Below are 13452 nucleotides of genomic sequence, written 5' to 3' on the forward strand. Positions count from 1 at the left end.
TCCGGGCGCCGATTGCAAAAGCCACGGAGAGCATCGCTAGTTTACACAGCGTGGCACAAGATGGCACCAGCTGCTTCACGTCTGCGTCGCCCACGATCGTGCTACGTTAAGGATAGGAAAAAAAAAAAAGCAACAGATGAAGCAACATCTGCCCTTTGCCCCCTTCTCAGCGAGCGCAGAAATGCACCGCAAACAGCCCTGTTGATAGAAGATGGCGGCGACAAAGCGCAATATTGCGTTGCTTGAGATGAAGCTGCAAATTTTGCAACACTCAGGCTATGAGCTGATGCGGGAGCGCCGCTGTCATGATGGCTGCAACTAGGGGCCATGCCAATCAACGAAAAAGGCGGGCCTGTGTGCCAGGGTGAAACTCCCCCATGATAGCAGCACCAACATGGTGGAAGCCGCCGACATTACTGAGCTATGGCAGCATATCGCTACTGACGATGAAACAGGTGGTGCTTCGATAGTGGAGTTTCTGAGTGCAGATAGTGCTGCCTCGTTGTGCGAAGAGATCTCCAATGGGGCGATCATTGTCACGAGAGACGATGATGTTGTGCGATGGGGGCGATAAGGTTGACTATGAGCCGCCTTTGACACCGACCTCGATGGTCATGCGAAGTGCACTGTCGTTGATCAAGTCGCTCATTGATTTCATGTACGCTAAATTATTGTCGCTGGTATGTGCGGAGCAGCTGGACACTGCAGTTGTGAACCTGAAGCTCCCGCGAAAGTAAGTGTGGGCTTCTGACTTTTTCAGCGCGCCTAATGCTTGACACACTGTTTAGAGGCAAAAATAAACATTTTATTTTTCAGTCTACTTTATACAATGTCTATTTTTGAGCACAAGAGGCAAATTTGGTTTTGGAGCTACAAAGGTATGTTCGGTAGCTCTTCTTTCACGGCAGTCCACATATAGCAATGATCGGTAATAACAATATAATTTTTCATTCTTCTTGATATCGTTATAATAGGACTACAGTGTACTGGCATGAATAAACCGATTCCGATTCCTTACCTATGGGCCATGGTGACCAGGAACTTCACACCCTGGTATGATCGCCTGCTGTCATTGTTGTGGTTGGACTTGATTATTTCTGCGCAGAATATGGTAACGATGTCAGCAAGCATTTGTAATAGTTAAATTCACCTCAATTTCTTTAAAATAAAATAGCAAATGAAGTGAAAACAACTCACCTGAAAAAAAAAACAAAAAAAAAACGAAGTTGTAAGAGAAAGTTGGCATACATCTCAAAGTGGCACAAAGCTACCTTTCTGCAATTTACAGATATATTCTGAACCGACTTGGTTACAGCCCTCTTTAACCCTTTCGCTGTCACGGAGGTACCGGTACGTCTTCGCGCTTCCTTCCCACAGTGTCACTGATGTACTGGTACGTTCTCTATCGTGCGTTCAAAATTTCGCGCCTGAGCGCAAAGCTGGCGCTCCTGGACGGACCACGCCATCTGATGACTCTTTCTAAAAGTTCGTATTTTCGCCTCGACCTGTGTAAATACATGTATTGAAGAGTACAGTGCGGCTGCCACTTGCCCCTCTCTCCTTGCTGAGTGGCGCGGTGGCTCCGTGTTCGCTGTATCATGCGTCGTGCGCGTGTGGTTATGGGTTCAAGGGTTGTTGTGCCATCTCCGCTGGTTTGAAGGTTTTTATTTTTCTTCTGTTGGTGTGTCTGCTACGGCGCGTCAAGTTCAGAGGCACGCGCTGTTGCCTCTCCGAAAAGAGTGACTCGATTGCTGCTTTCCTGCTTTCGCTCTCTTGCCGCACCCTCGCTTCCGACTTGCAGCAGTAAACTAAAACTCTTCGAACTTTGTTTTAGCCTTTTTCCATCTCCCTCTGTCTTCTTTATCACGCAACGTCCCATTTCTCTCCGTTGTGCAGGCGACTGAAAGCGCATCCTCCCCGCGCACGGTTACTTTCGGATGGCTGAGCGCGCGGACCTCCTCCTGCTCATTGGAGCGGTGGCTCAATTCCGATTCAGAATACGAGCTGAGCTCGGATTCGGACTGGGACAGTCTCATGCGAGGAAGAGGCGAGTTCCGCATCGTCAGATTTGGATGTTGAACGGATGTTATAGTCAGGCTGATGATGATGATGATGTTTACTAACAACAGCTCCAGAACACTGAAATGTGCATATTGCATTGACTATGTTGTTTGTATACCAATCATAATCAAAAATAAATTGCTATGTTCATTCCCTGTTATGCTCGTTCCCTGAAACCAAGCTGACACTGGGGGGGCGTCACGGCCGGAAAGGTCCGACAGCGAAAGGGTTAATTAGTTCCCCAGGTGCCCCTGTTAACTCAGTTGGTACAGCAATTGCACTAGAAAGGCGGCAGTTCCGGGTTTCGTCCCCCCCCCCCCCCCAGAGCAAATTTTATTGCAACAGTAATTATATGAACATTACATAGAATTTCTACCTGCGACTGTTGCTGCGACTTTCTGCGTAAAGTGCAAGTGCTTCACAAGAATGAGCGGCCCGTGTGCCATGTGGCGGCAGGTGCGAGGGCAAGTGGGCGAGGGTGAGCAGAGAAGCATAGTGGCTTCATGCACACTGTCTTCCGGCACACCTCGCATTGGAGGTCACGTAATCTCAAGTTTCGGAGCTGCGGTAAAACGAGAGTCAGCACCAAGCGTTTGCTCTCCACTGCTGGCACTCCTCACTACACCAGCGTTGTGAGAGCAACTGCTCGCGGTGATCTAGCGAGATATGCGCATGTTTGCCAGTGCACATGAGACACCACGCTTCTTCAGTTGGCAAGCAAATGTTTACTGCAATTTATACGACCGATAAAACTATGAACCACAGCCAGCACTTCGCCTTTTAGTCAAAACTATGAGTAGTTTTTTTTTGTCAACCATGTTGCTTTGCTTCTGAAAAAAAAAAAAAAAAAAAAAAAACCCTTGGTTTCTTTGTTGGTAAGTGCGCCTTGTAGCTCCGCGCTACTTCTGGGTGGATGCCGATTTTGCCTTGAATTAATCTTCCGGTACTTTGCAGCTTTCTGCAGAATGCATTTGGTTATTCAACTAAAAGAAATACTAAAAAAAAAACAACTATGCAGGTCCAACGCACATGTTGGAATCGACGTGAAGTGAAGGTTTCGAGATATGGTTATTTAATGCACTAAAGCTGTTAATCTCTTCCACCATGTTTTGCAGCGCAGCGATTAAGTACCTGTCTGAAACGATGACAAGATGTGGAGACCCTCACCCACTGACATTGACAGGGTACAAGATTTCATAACTTTAACAAGGCATGTCGACTGAACACATAAGGAGGTCCTGAAACTCTTTTCCAACTAGCCATAGAATGGCCTCACTATTAAAAGTCGTCTCATGAATCTCATGGTGCAAAAGTTTTTCGAATCCTTCAACTATAAGTGCTGTTATCGCACCGATACCTTGCTTTCTCTCTCTTGTCGTCTTCACTAGCATGCTTCAAGCTACACAGCAGAGAATCCAAAAGGGCAAAGCCTCGTCCAAAAATTGAGTGTTGTGGCAGTGAAAGGGCTCGTCGTGGCCCTATGTGGTAGACTTCGCTACACAGCAATCCCGCTGTACACGAATAATGTCGCATTTCACTTCCACCGGAGTGTAGGCACTGCAACCGGGAAGTGAACCGGTGACCTTGCGCTCAGCAGCACTACACCACAGTCACTTAAGGCCACCACGGTGGGTAAATTCCTCACAGTGCTAACCAATTTTGCGGCTGGAATTCAACATGGAGTACAGAATTGTTGCGTCATTTGCTCTCTTGAAACGTACAAACAGAGTGCGCAAATAAAAAAAACAATATTTGACAATGAATAGAGGCCTCACCTAGCAGCCCGTCAAACTCGGCCTTCTCTTCCCGGGAGCCATCAATGACCAGCTTGATCCGGCTGTACTGCAGGGGGTCTTCTAATTTCTGGAAGTTGGAAACACAGGCTTTTAGTGGGAGCTGTTTGGAACTGCCAGTGCTTTTATTTGACAACTAGTGCAACAGGTAACAGATGTTACAATGAAAAAGTCCACAGACTCCAGCGATTCATCTGGATTTGAACTAATTTACTGTGACAGAAGCAGGCTCACACAGTGAACATCCCTCCCTCTTCTCAAGAAAGCACCTCTCTGGGATGCACGCAATGTCGTTCTCGTCAGCCATTGGACTGGCCATTGTGGCCTCCGAAGCACCGTACATGCGCGGTTTTCACCATACTTGGAGTCTGTTGTGAGGGGTGTAAAACGCTGCACAAGTTGCCCAGCTCCAAAGTTGCCTGACACTGCAGTGGCTAGCGCATCCGACTCCTTCCTAATGTCACATTGTCACAGGGACTTCAGTTCGACACCCATACTCAGCTGGCAACACTGCAAAAGCCACGCAAACAGTGTGCTCATAGGTGTCTCACACTGCATGTTTCGCAATGCCACTGTTTTTGATCTGCAACAGTTTATGCAGAATGACTATATAGGACCTTCCAATGTTAAAGTTTGAAAAATACTAATCGGAGCTCGAAAGTGCTGCTAAATTCTGGTTCGAAATACAAAACATTGCTCTAGTACTTAGGCTGTGGACAAGTTATTACAATAATTCACAGCTTCTGTTCTATAGGAACGCTGCAAACAGGCAAACTTCTTCATGTTGACAGCTACAGCAATCTGCATCACCCATGGAAACATTTGTGAAGCTTATTCATGAAATATTCACGTAACAGCGCCCCAAAATTTGGCTGCTGTTGTACACAGATTCAGTTAAGCAGGTAGCACGCTGTGGGTATGAGCCCGAATAATCATGCAAGTCTGTAAAATCAGACTCTGAAAATTGGTCGGCAACTGTAGTATTTGAATTTTTTTATGTGGATTCTGATCCTAAGCTGCATGCAAATAAAGAACCTTAAAACCACTAGCACCTTTATGACAATCATAAAAAAAGTTCTAAACACAGGCATTTCCTGATGAAATCACAAATTTTCGCAGCCATGCCATATTATTATAGACACACACTGCCAATGGAACTCGTTTATTAGGACTACACAGAAACAAAACTACAGCAATGGCAAAGACAAGTCATCACTCAACAAGGTCCAGGGGTGCCTCTGTCTGCACACACATGCAACTCGTGATCTCAGCAGCTGGTCGTCGTTTTCTTTGAAAGCCATATCAATTAACGGGAAGCATTCTTTGGCTCATTCCAGGGGCACTTTATGGTTGTAGGTGCCTGTCTTAACTCATATTGTGAAAAGAAAATTCAAGTGGCCGATGGAGAGACTGAACCTCCGAGGCTGAGTACAGCAGCTTGATGTCTAACAGTTGGACCGCAATCACATGCATTATTCTCTCGTCCCTGTGCCAACTAGCCCTTTCAGATGATTGGCACTTGCCTCATTTCACATGGCACGTGCACATAGTGCGTGCTAGTTTCCATTCAGCCACAGACTTACCGCTTTCTTTCCGCTGCATTATAAGCAAGAGCGTGTTAGTTTTTTCCATTTTTGCCTCAGGCCAGCTAACACTTTGACATGTTGTGTTAACTGTACTGCCTTCAGGATTAGCCCAGGTCATAACAGAACAGGTTGTAATGTTTCTTCCCGGAGCGAAAAAGAAAAGAGACCCTCATCACGCCATTGCTGTCATACGATTGTTGTCATCTTGCTTCTGCTGGCACATACCAGCTCAAGTCAAACACGACTTCTTGTTTTACACAAACACATTGATCTGTCCTGTAACACTTCGAAGAAACCCAAAGAACGCTGGATAGCCAGCTACCTGCAAAATGCTTGGCATAAAATTTATTCCTACAATATGTGAGATGTGTGTATTTTAAAATAATATATTTTAACCAGAACTCACAGATGCAAGCTTGCATCAAATAATGTATTATTTGTGTACCACTGTGCTTCAATTATGCAACACACCATACTTTGGTTGTAAGTGCAGATGGTGTGTTGTGGCTGCTAGTCACAGAAATGTGCTACATCGCTCATTTGGTGGAAGACAGATTCAGATCTCCGACTCCTTGTATGTAATAAATACGTCATTTTTGTAAACGTACACAATCTAATCACCAAAGTATGTTATATGTACCTATAAATTTCAGTCATATGACCACAAATACGAACAGTAAGAGAAGTCTCTCCAGCTGTCAGTGTTGCCTGCTATATACTATTAAACAGAAGTGTTGACTAAGCCTTGCTGTTATGTATTGGAGTCGTAACAGTCTGAAAGAATGGGACAAAGCAAGAACACAAATGGCAATACCAAAGTGTTTTGACTTGATACTCAACAGACTATAGTGGCAGTGGTGGGCAATGCTTTTTCTTTGCCACATGATGAGAAGGTGAAACTGAGTATAAGAAGGCAGCTTGAGGACAATGGCATGATGACTTGGGTAGATGGAAATTTTTTATCATTCATGAAATTTACTTCAATTTATGGAATTGTGCACTGAGAGAGGCCCACAGTAGCTGTGCTTGTGTGGGTGAGGTGAACAAGTGCATTAAAATCAGGCCTTCAGATCTAGCCTATGTCAGTTTTCTTGCTGTAGCTGGACTCTATGGTCTCCAATGCCCCATCACTACGCTCAGCTGCACTCTTACTACTCGCCTGCCCACACATCCTGCCATCTAGATGAGGGCTTTCCTGCAAACCTTAGTCGCCTGTTGGCTAAGCCCATCACATCTGAACAACAAAACAAACTGAAGGGGGGTGGGGGGGAACAAGGGGTTGATATTCAGAGGTAAGCATGGTTGTGAATATAAGAGGTGCTTTCTCAAAAAGAAGTAAGAAAGCAAGCAGTACAGCATATTTTGCAAGACAGGTAGTTGGGCTAGTTAGTAGTTAGTGAATCGACTAGTCAGTCGACTAGCAAACAAGAGAGGCGGGAAGAGTAGCAGTGCTGTCCCGTGTTCTTCCTTCTACTCATTGGTATTTCATTTCTCGATTCACCATGATGAAGGCTATGTTGCTTCTGCGCAACATTAGGTTTATGGGGCCAGTTGGTGATATTGCATGATTAAACAGCACATGATTAAGCAGCGCTGTTAAATCATACTTGTTGCAAATGTGTCAGATGCCGCAACTAATTTTTGCTAATAAACAATCATCCAAGAAGGTGAAGCACAGAGAAAAATAGAAAAAAAAGTTACTCACCATCAATTCCAGCAGAAGCTGCGAAAGGTTCTTGAGTTCGTTTGATGGAACCAAGGAATACTGAGTCTGAAAAAAGATACGAAGGAATGAAAAAAAATATGACACTTTGGCCAAGAAAGGGCTTCATCCGTTCATCCGTACAGTACGGCGTAAGCTTAAAAAAAGGGCACCAGGTTAGTACTCCTCCATCGATTGCAGCTCAGATACGACATGGAGGACTGGGGACCAGGTTTGTGTACACAGATGTATGCCTGATGTTTCATATCACACCTTTCTTTTCCAACAAAATTAAAGATCTGTGGCCATGTCTAGGGTGTTACGGATGACGACAAGCTTACATGTTCATCGCAAACGTTCTCTTTATTACCTCGCTCCGCAACTATTCACCCACGCTGTCCATATGCTGTCCCTCCGCGCACAATACAGGCAACACACACACTGCCTGCCACCCGCATCTTTCTTCCTCTCCCGCCACTGCACTCCCGCCACCTGGTCTTTCCCCCAGCAACTATAGTCAACTGCATGTGTGGCCTCCGAGAACCGTGCCTTGCCTCGCCTCACTTGGAGCTCTCGGTCTGCTTAAGCCACCACGCTCTCCTCACAAGAGTTTAGGCGATTCCGAGTGAACCATGCTGTACATTCTTGAGTGTCTGCTTTATCGGTAGCAGAATTTGACAACACAACCTCGGGACAAGGAAAAGGAACATTGAAAATAAAGACTATGAGCATTTTAAATAAGACGAGCCCTTGAGCAGTGCTCAATTTGTCTAAACAGCTTTTTACAAACACTGCAAGGGGTCCCAGGGTTATCATGCAAAGAGACTACAGAACCAGTTCATGCCGCCATCTGCAATACAAGACAAATTCAGCCAGGAAACAAGGAATACTGAGTCTGAAACAAGATACGAAGGAATGGAAAAAAGAAAAAACTATTGAACCAGTTCATGCAGCCATCTGCAATTACGAGACAAATTCAGCCAGGAACCAAGGAATACTGAATCTGAAACAAGATACGAAGGAATGAAAAAAAATATGACACTTCGACCAAGAGAGGGCTTCTCTCTTGCACGTAAGATCACAGCATGTAAGCCGCTCTGATCTCTTGTATCCGACGATCCAGCTTCTGGCAAGGTGGGCTTGTCAATAACTGATGTCTCCTTTTTTGTGTACGGCCACCAATCAATAATTCGGACTCGACGGGGACTACCAAAATGTCCGAATAATTGGGAGTCGAAAATACCAGATTTGCACCAAAATAAATTACTCTTCTCTGCAAGTGGACAAAAAAGGTGTGCCGTATTCTGGCATCGTCACTTTTGGAGGTACCTTCAATTCCGCATGATTACAGCATCGGCATCTAGGAGCAATGGCATTCTTGGCGCAGTACTGAACACGCTATCTTTCGTGTCACTGGCACAAAGTGCATCGGCATCCGCAAGCGATAGCATTCTAGACCCAGCACACTATTTTTTGCATGACTAGCGCAAAACATGTCAGTGTCTACGAGCGCGCGACATCATTTTATGCTGAGTGCCAAGCACGCTATCTTATCCTTGTGCGGAAACAATGCCGCTTGCCAACACATCTGGTGCTGGTCACGGGAAGCCTCGCGAAAATGAAAGTATTTTTTGAAGGTAATCATTCATGGATATGGTCCAAGTTTGTCAATGCATGCTGCTGCGAGCACATAAACTTGACCTTAGCCTTGACATTGTACAGCCGTTATTCTTTTCAAGGTTCATCAGTGGTCAGAGCGATGCTCCGCATGCATTCACAGAATCAGCAGACCATGAAAAGCGGATGATAAGAGCGGCAGAGAGCTCAGCGGAAGGTGCCGCTACGAAAGTGCGGTCCGTATCTCAACCACTGTCATGCTGTCTCTACTGATAGACGAAAGTACAGTCAACACATCCACAGAATTCTCATTGGCGTCTACTACGTCGACAAGGCTTCTCTAGTTTCAGTCCCACAGAGTGCTGGCGACATGGCTGACGACCTTGCCGGCGACATCTCAAAATAAAAATATCGCCATTTCTGCTTGACTCAGTGGCCATATTTAGCACACAGTCACGCAGGCAGAGTCCGAATTATTGCACGACGTACTGTAAGGTGTCCGAAATTTTTATTGTACTCCTACATTATGTCCATGGGGCTAGTAGCGGTGCTGTGGGGTTACCCAAACAATCAAGCATGTCGGAATTATCGGTATCTGAATAATCAGTCGTTGACTGTATAAGAAAGCCTTCAAATATTTCCCAAGTGCTACCGGGGCAAAGGAGGCCTCGTGCATCAGCATGCCATCCATGCTACTACATGAAAAAGAGATATAGAATCTGTCACAACAGCTTTGCCTCAAGTTCCCAACTCCTACATTCGTTTTCTCTGCCGTTGTTCTTTTTGGCTTAATAAATTTCAAGGCAAGGAACAACAAACTCGTACAGTTGCTCGATGGCACAATGTGAGTCTCTTTTTACGCTGTGCTTAGTCCAAGCGATGGCCCTACAAAATCTACTCTGTGCTGCAACAACTAGCCCACGCTTCTACCTCATAGGAATTGAATGTGCATTCGATCCAACTTCGAATGCCATTGCCGGTTCACCCTGTGAAGAGACGCAGTGGCGCTCTGGGATCAGTGGTCCCCACGCATACTACAGCCAGACGAGTTGCCGCTCACCATGATGAGCCGAATGACCAGGCTGGAGAAAGACTCGTTACAGAAGCTGCACTGTACCACCATTTGTACGAGGGTGTCCATGAAGCCTGTGGTCTCCCTGCAGGCGGACACAACCTGTGGCAACAAGACACGCAATGTTAATCCTTTTAGTGGGTGTGGCTTAAAGAACACAACAGTACAAGTCAAACCTGAACGTAAGATACCTGGATAAAGTGAATCATTCTCTACACCGAACATGCAAAATTCACTGAACGATATTCGCATAAAAACTCCTTCTTTGTGGACTGGACATTCGATATATTGAACTCTGGGCATCTGCTGCCAGTGCCATAAAGCTGCTTGCATGCCGTGAATTCAGCATTCTGGGGAGTTATTTTTCCTGCAACTTATACTTCCAACAGCACTGAGAAAAGCATTATTAGTGATGCTAATGTACAGCCCAGCTACAAGTCAAAATTACTGCAAGGCAAAAATTATTGCCTACTATGCATAGTTCTATTTTCAATTAACGCATTCCTTCCTTGATTCTTTTCTCCACTGGAGATGAAGCTGTACATAAGAAATACATTACAAAAGTTCAAGTTTGTTATAGGAGAGTTTGGGTACATTGAACTATTTTTAGCGTGTAACATGTGCATGCTCAAGCGGCTAGTTTAGAGCGAGAGCAACAAAACTCGGGAGTCGTGTCCATGGCCACCTGCATTGTGTGGGACAAGTCCATTCAAGTAGCAGCATGTAGCCTTCTCAACTCTGGTAAGTGATGATTGAGTGGCCTTCGTGTGTTTTATGAGTTGATTAGAAATTTCATAATTGCATACCTTAATTGCAGAGAGCACTGACTTTGAATGTAAGCTATATTCTACGTTATATTGGCAAGCAGAATGTATTTTGTATTTGGTAAGGTGGTAGGAATATGTTGTCTTCAGGTATGTTCATTGGTCTCATTCATGATTAATTAAGGGTTTATTCCACGATATGCAATTCATGCGCTTATTTCTCACTTGTGTCCATTCCCGCATAGGCCTGTAGAGGACCAGCAATATGTACAAATAAAAATGAATAAAAATGAATAAATAAAGTGATGATGGCACCTCTATGCAAACATTTTGTTATCATACAAATGTACCACTGGTACAGTTGCAAGGGAAGCAATCACGGACAAGGAAGACAGGCACGAGCGATGCATGCGTCCCAAGACGCAACATGCAACTGATTTTATTTCATTGCCCTTCAAACCTCGGCAGCTTGACAAAGCCTCCTCGCACTACGCAATAACTTTCACTGATACTGAAAGACGGGAGAGGGAGATTAGGCTGCTTTCGTCGCCTGAGTACTTTGGTACTAGTACATGCAAAAAGTTATCCCATGCTCTACTGTTTTACAGAATGTTTAAAGTTACAATGACCTCTTCATTGGCATTCAAAATAAACAGCAAGGAGTGCAGATAAACTGGACTCATCCTTAGCAGTCCTTTTAACCAATTTTGAAAATGTGGGAGACCTGCTTTCAGCCGTTAAAGGGATAGTGCTTGATGGCAACCAAAGTCTGCTCCTAACAAGACCGCAATGGCAAAATCTCTGATCAACAGAAGTTTCAGGTCTGAGCATGACATGAACCTGGCATATTCAGATGAACTTATGTGTTGCACCAAAAAAACTGACCAGCAAGTTCTCACACAGGTAGTGCCTGTAGTACAGTGATCAAGCACTACATACCAAGAACTTTTTAAACATCAACAAAATTTTTAAAATTCGCCTTTTGTGTAAGCAAAATTTTGCCGCCTCAGTTAGACTAGAACACATTTTGGGGCTAGTTGGTTCATAGATTTCAAAAGGTATGAGGTCAAATAATTCAGCCGCTTTTGAACTCAATACACAGGTGCAAGTAGCGCCTTGTCCTGTCATTGTTGTTTGCTCTTTGATGTGCTGTCTCTGTTGGCGCTTCATCTTTTGTAAGTTAGATTACTCGAGGATGTACACATTATGATTGCATAAGATATTAAAGTAAGCATTAAACTAATTATCAAAATTTTATTAAACCTATCTACTCACTTTAGGGCACATGCACAATCGATGAATTGAAGTCATGAGTTTTCAAGGCACATAAACTTGGAACAAATTTTAAAACTAGCATAACTTTCCGAGGTAAGTACCCTGAACCTTGCGGCAAAAGGCTCTCTTGTTCCACCCACATTTTCAATGAAATACCATCTTAGGCAGTGCAAGAGAAATTTAACTGGAACATCAATGCATTTAGTTGCATTGGAGAACCATGTCTGGAAACTGGTGTCAGCCTCAGTATTCTTGCTAGGTGGATATTTTTTTAATTTTTTTAGTTACTTCGGATCGTACATTTTTTCTCACATTTTTCTCCAAAACACATAAACGAGGTTCTACTGTATTAAACTGCAGTACATGCCCCAAAGTGACGACACAAAATGTGAATTATTGAATTTTTTTGTGGATTAATCAATTCCACATTTTAATTCCTGCCTATATGAGAAATCCAGCTCAAGGAGAAGAACTGTGTTATCCGCCGTACAAAATTCTGAGAATTTCTGCTAAGTAAAAAAAAACCTAACAAAAGCCTGGAAATGTACCACGAGCCTGCAATTTTGATAAAAGAACCACTTCTACTACACAATGCAGTTTGACAGAATAAGCGAATGACTCACTCATGTTCCCCCACAAATATTTTTGCAGGCTACATACTCACATTCACATGCAGTCACACCTGTCGATACTCGTTCACATTCCTACTCCTACCAACTCGTACGCAGCTACACTCACTCAGATTCATGGTCACTTCCCCGCACACTCACTGGAACTCATTCACTTCAACTCACAGTCCCCGACAGTCACTCACTTTCATACTAATGTCCACTCAAAATCACTGACTTCCATTCATACTTACGTTAACCCGTACTCACTCCTTTTCGAATTCCTGCCAACTCAAACTCATCGACTACTATCACTCAAATCACACTCACGTCCACTCACACCCTTCGTCAATCACACATGCTCCATCTTATGCCTGTGAAATGAGTTTAAGAGTGAGCGTGAGTCAGACTACTCGTGAGTGAGTATACAGACCTACGCTACCCAAGAACCCAACTTCTGGTGTAGTGCTGTTATTCTTATACGCACCTCTCGCAGGTACCGGCATGCACCTGGTCCAGACAGTGCTTTGCACACGGCCTCTGGCATTGGGAGAAGATCCGATGGTTGTGGGTATGCCTCCGAAGGCTCTGAAAATGTATGTATACAGATGGACCATGTTACAACGAATACCTTCACTATTAAATGACCTGTACAACAAAGGGGACAATGCTTGCTGTCTTAAATCTGCATTGTGGGCACTACTATATATTGAAAGATTTTACAATGAGTGTGCCTGTCTTTAATAAAATAACTTATGCATTTGTGCGATCTCTTTGTTGTTGCAACTTAGCAAGGGCAACACGGAAGTCTAATCAGTGTCTGAATAACAGAGCCAGGAAAATAACATAGTGGTAGTTTTGCCTCGAAGTGCGAAAAGGTGCGTATGATTTCTTGTGCATTGGCTGGGACTTGCAAATGAGCACGCTTTCACCCTCGACAACATCAAGTCAGCAATAGTAAATTATTCTGTCAA

General features: G+C 44.3%; 1 protein-coding gene across 1 annotated transcript in view; it reads right to left on the bottom strand.

Moving 5' to 3' along the window:
- The window catches only part of LOC126517525 (ubiquitin carboxyl-terminal hydrolase 24-like), a 116135-nt gene that overhangs the window by 8887 nt on the left and 93796 nt on the right, over positions 1–13452 (bottom strand). The window contains exons 50-54 of the mRNA XM_072285197.1: positions 12966–13066; positions 9820–9933; positions 7146–7211; positions 3837–3924; positions 1019–1097 (exon numbers count right to left, since the gene is read on the bottom strand). Coding sequence (XP_072141298.1) covers positions 1019–1097; positions 3837–3924; positions 7146–7211; positions 9820–9933; positions 12966–13066 — 448 coding nt within the window. The remainder of the gene's footprint in view (positions 1–1018; positions 1098–3836; positions 3925–7145; positions 7212–9819; positions 9934–12965; positions 13067–13452) is intronic.

Source organism: Dermacentor andersoni, chromosome 11, assembly GCF_023375885.2.
Source record: "Dermacentor andersoni chromosome 11, qqDerAnde1_hic_scaffold, whole genome shotgun sequence".
In the NCBI taxonomy this organism is placed as follows: Eukaryota; Metazoa; Arthropoda; class Arachnida; order Ixodida; family Ixodidae; genus Dermacentor; species Dermacentor andersoni.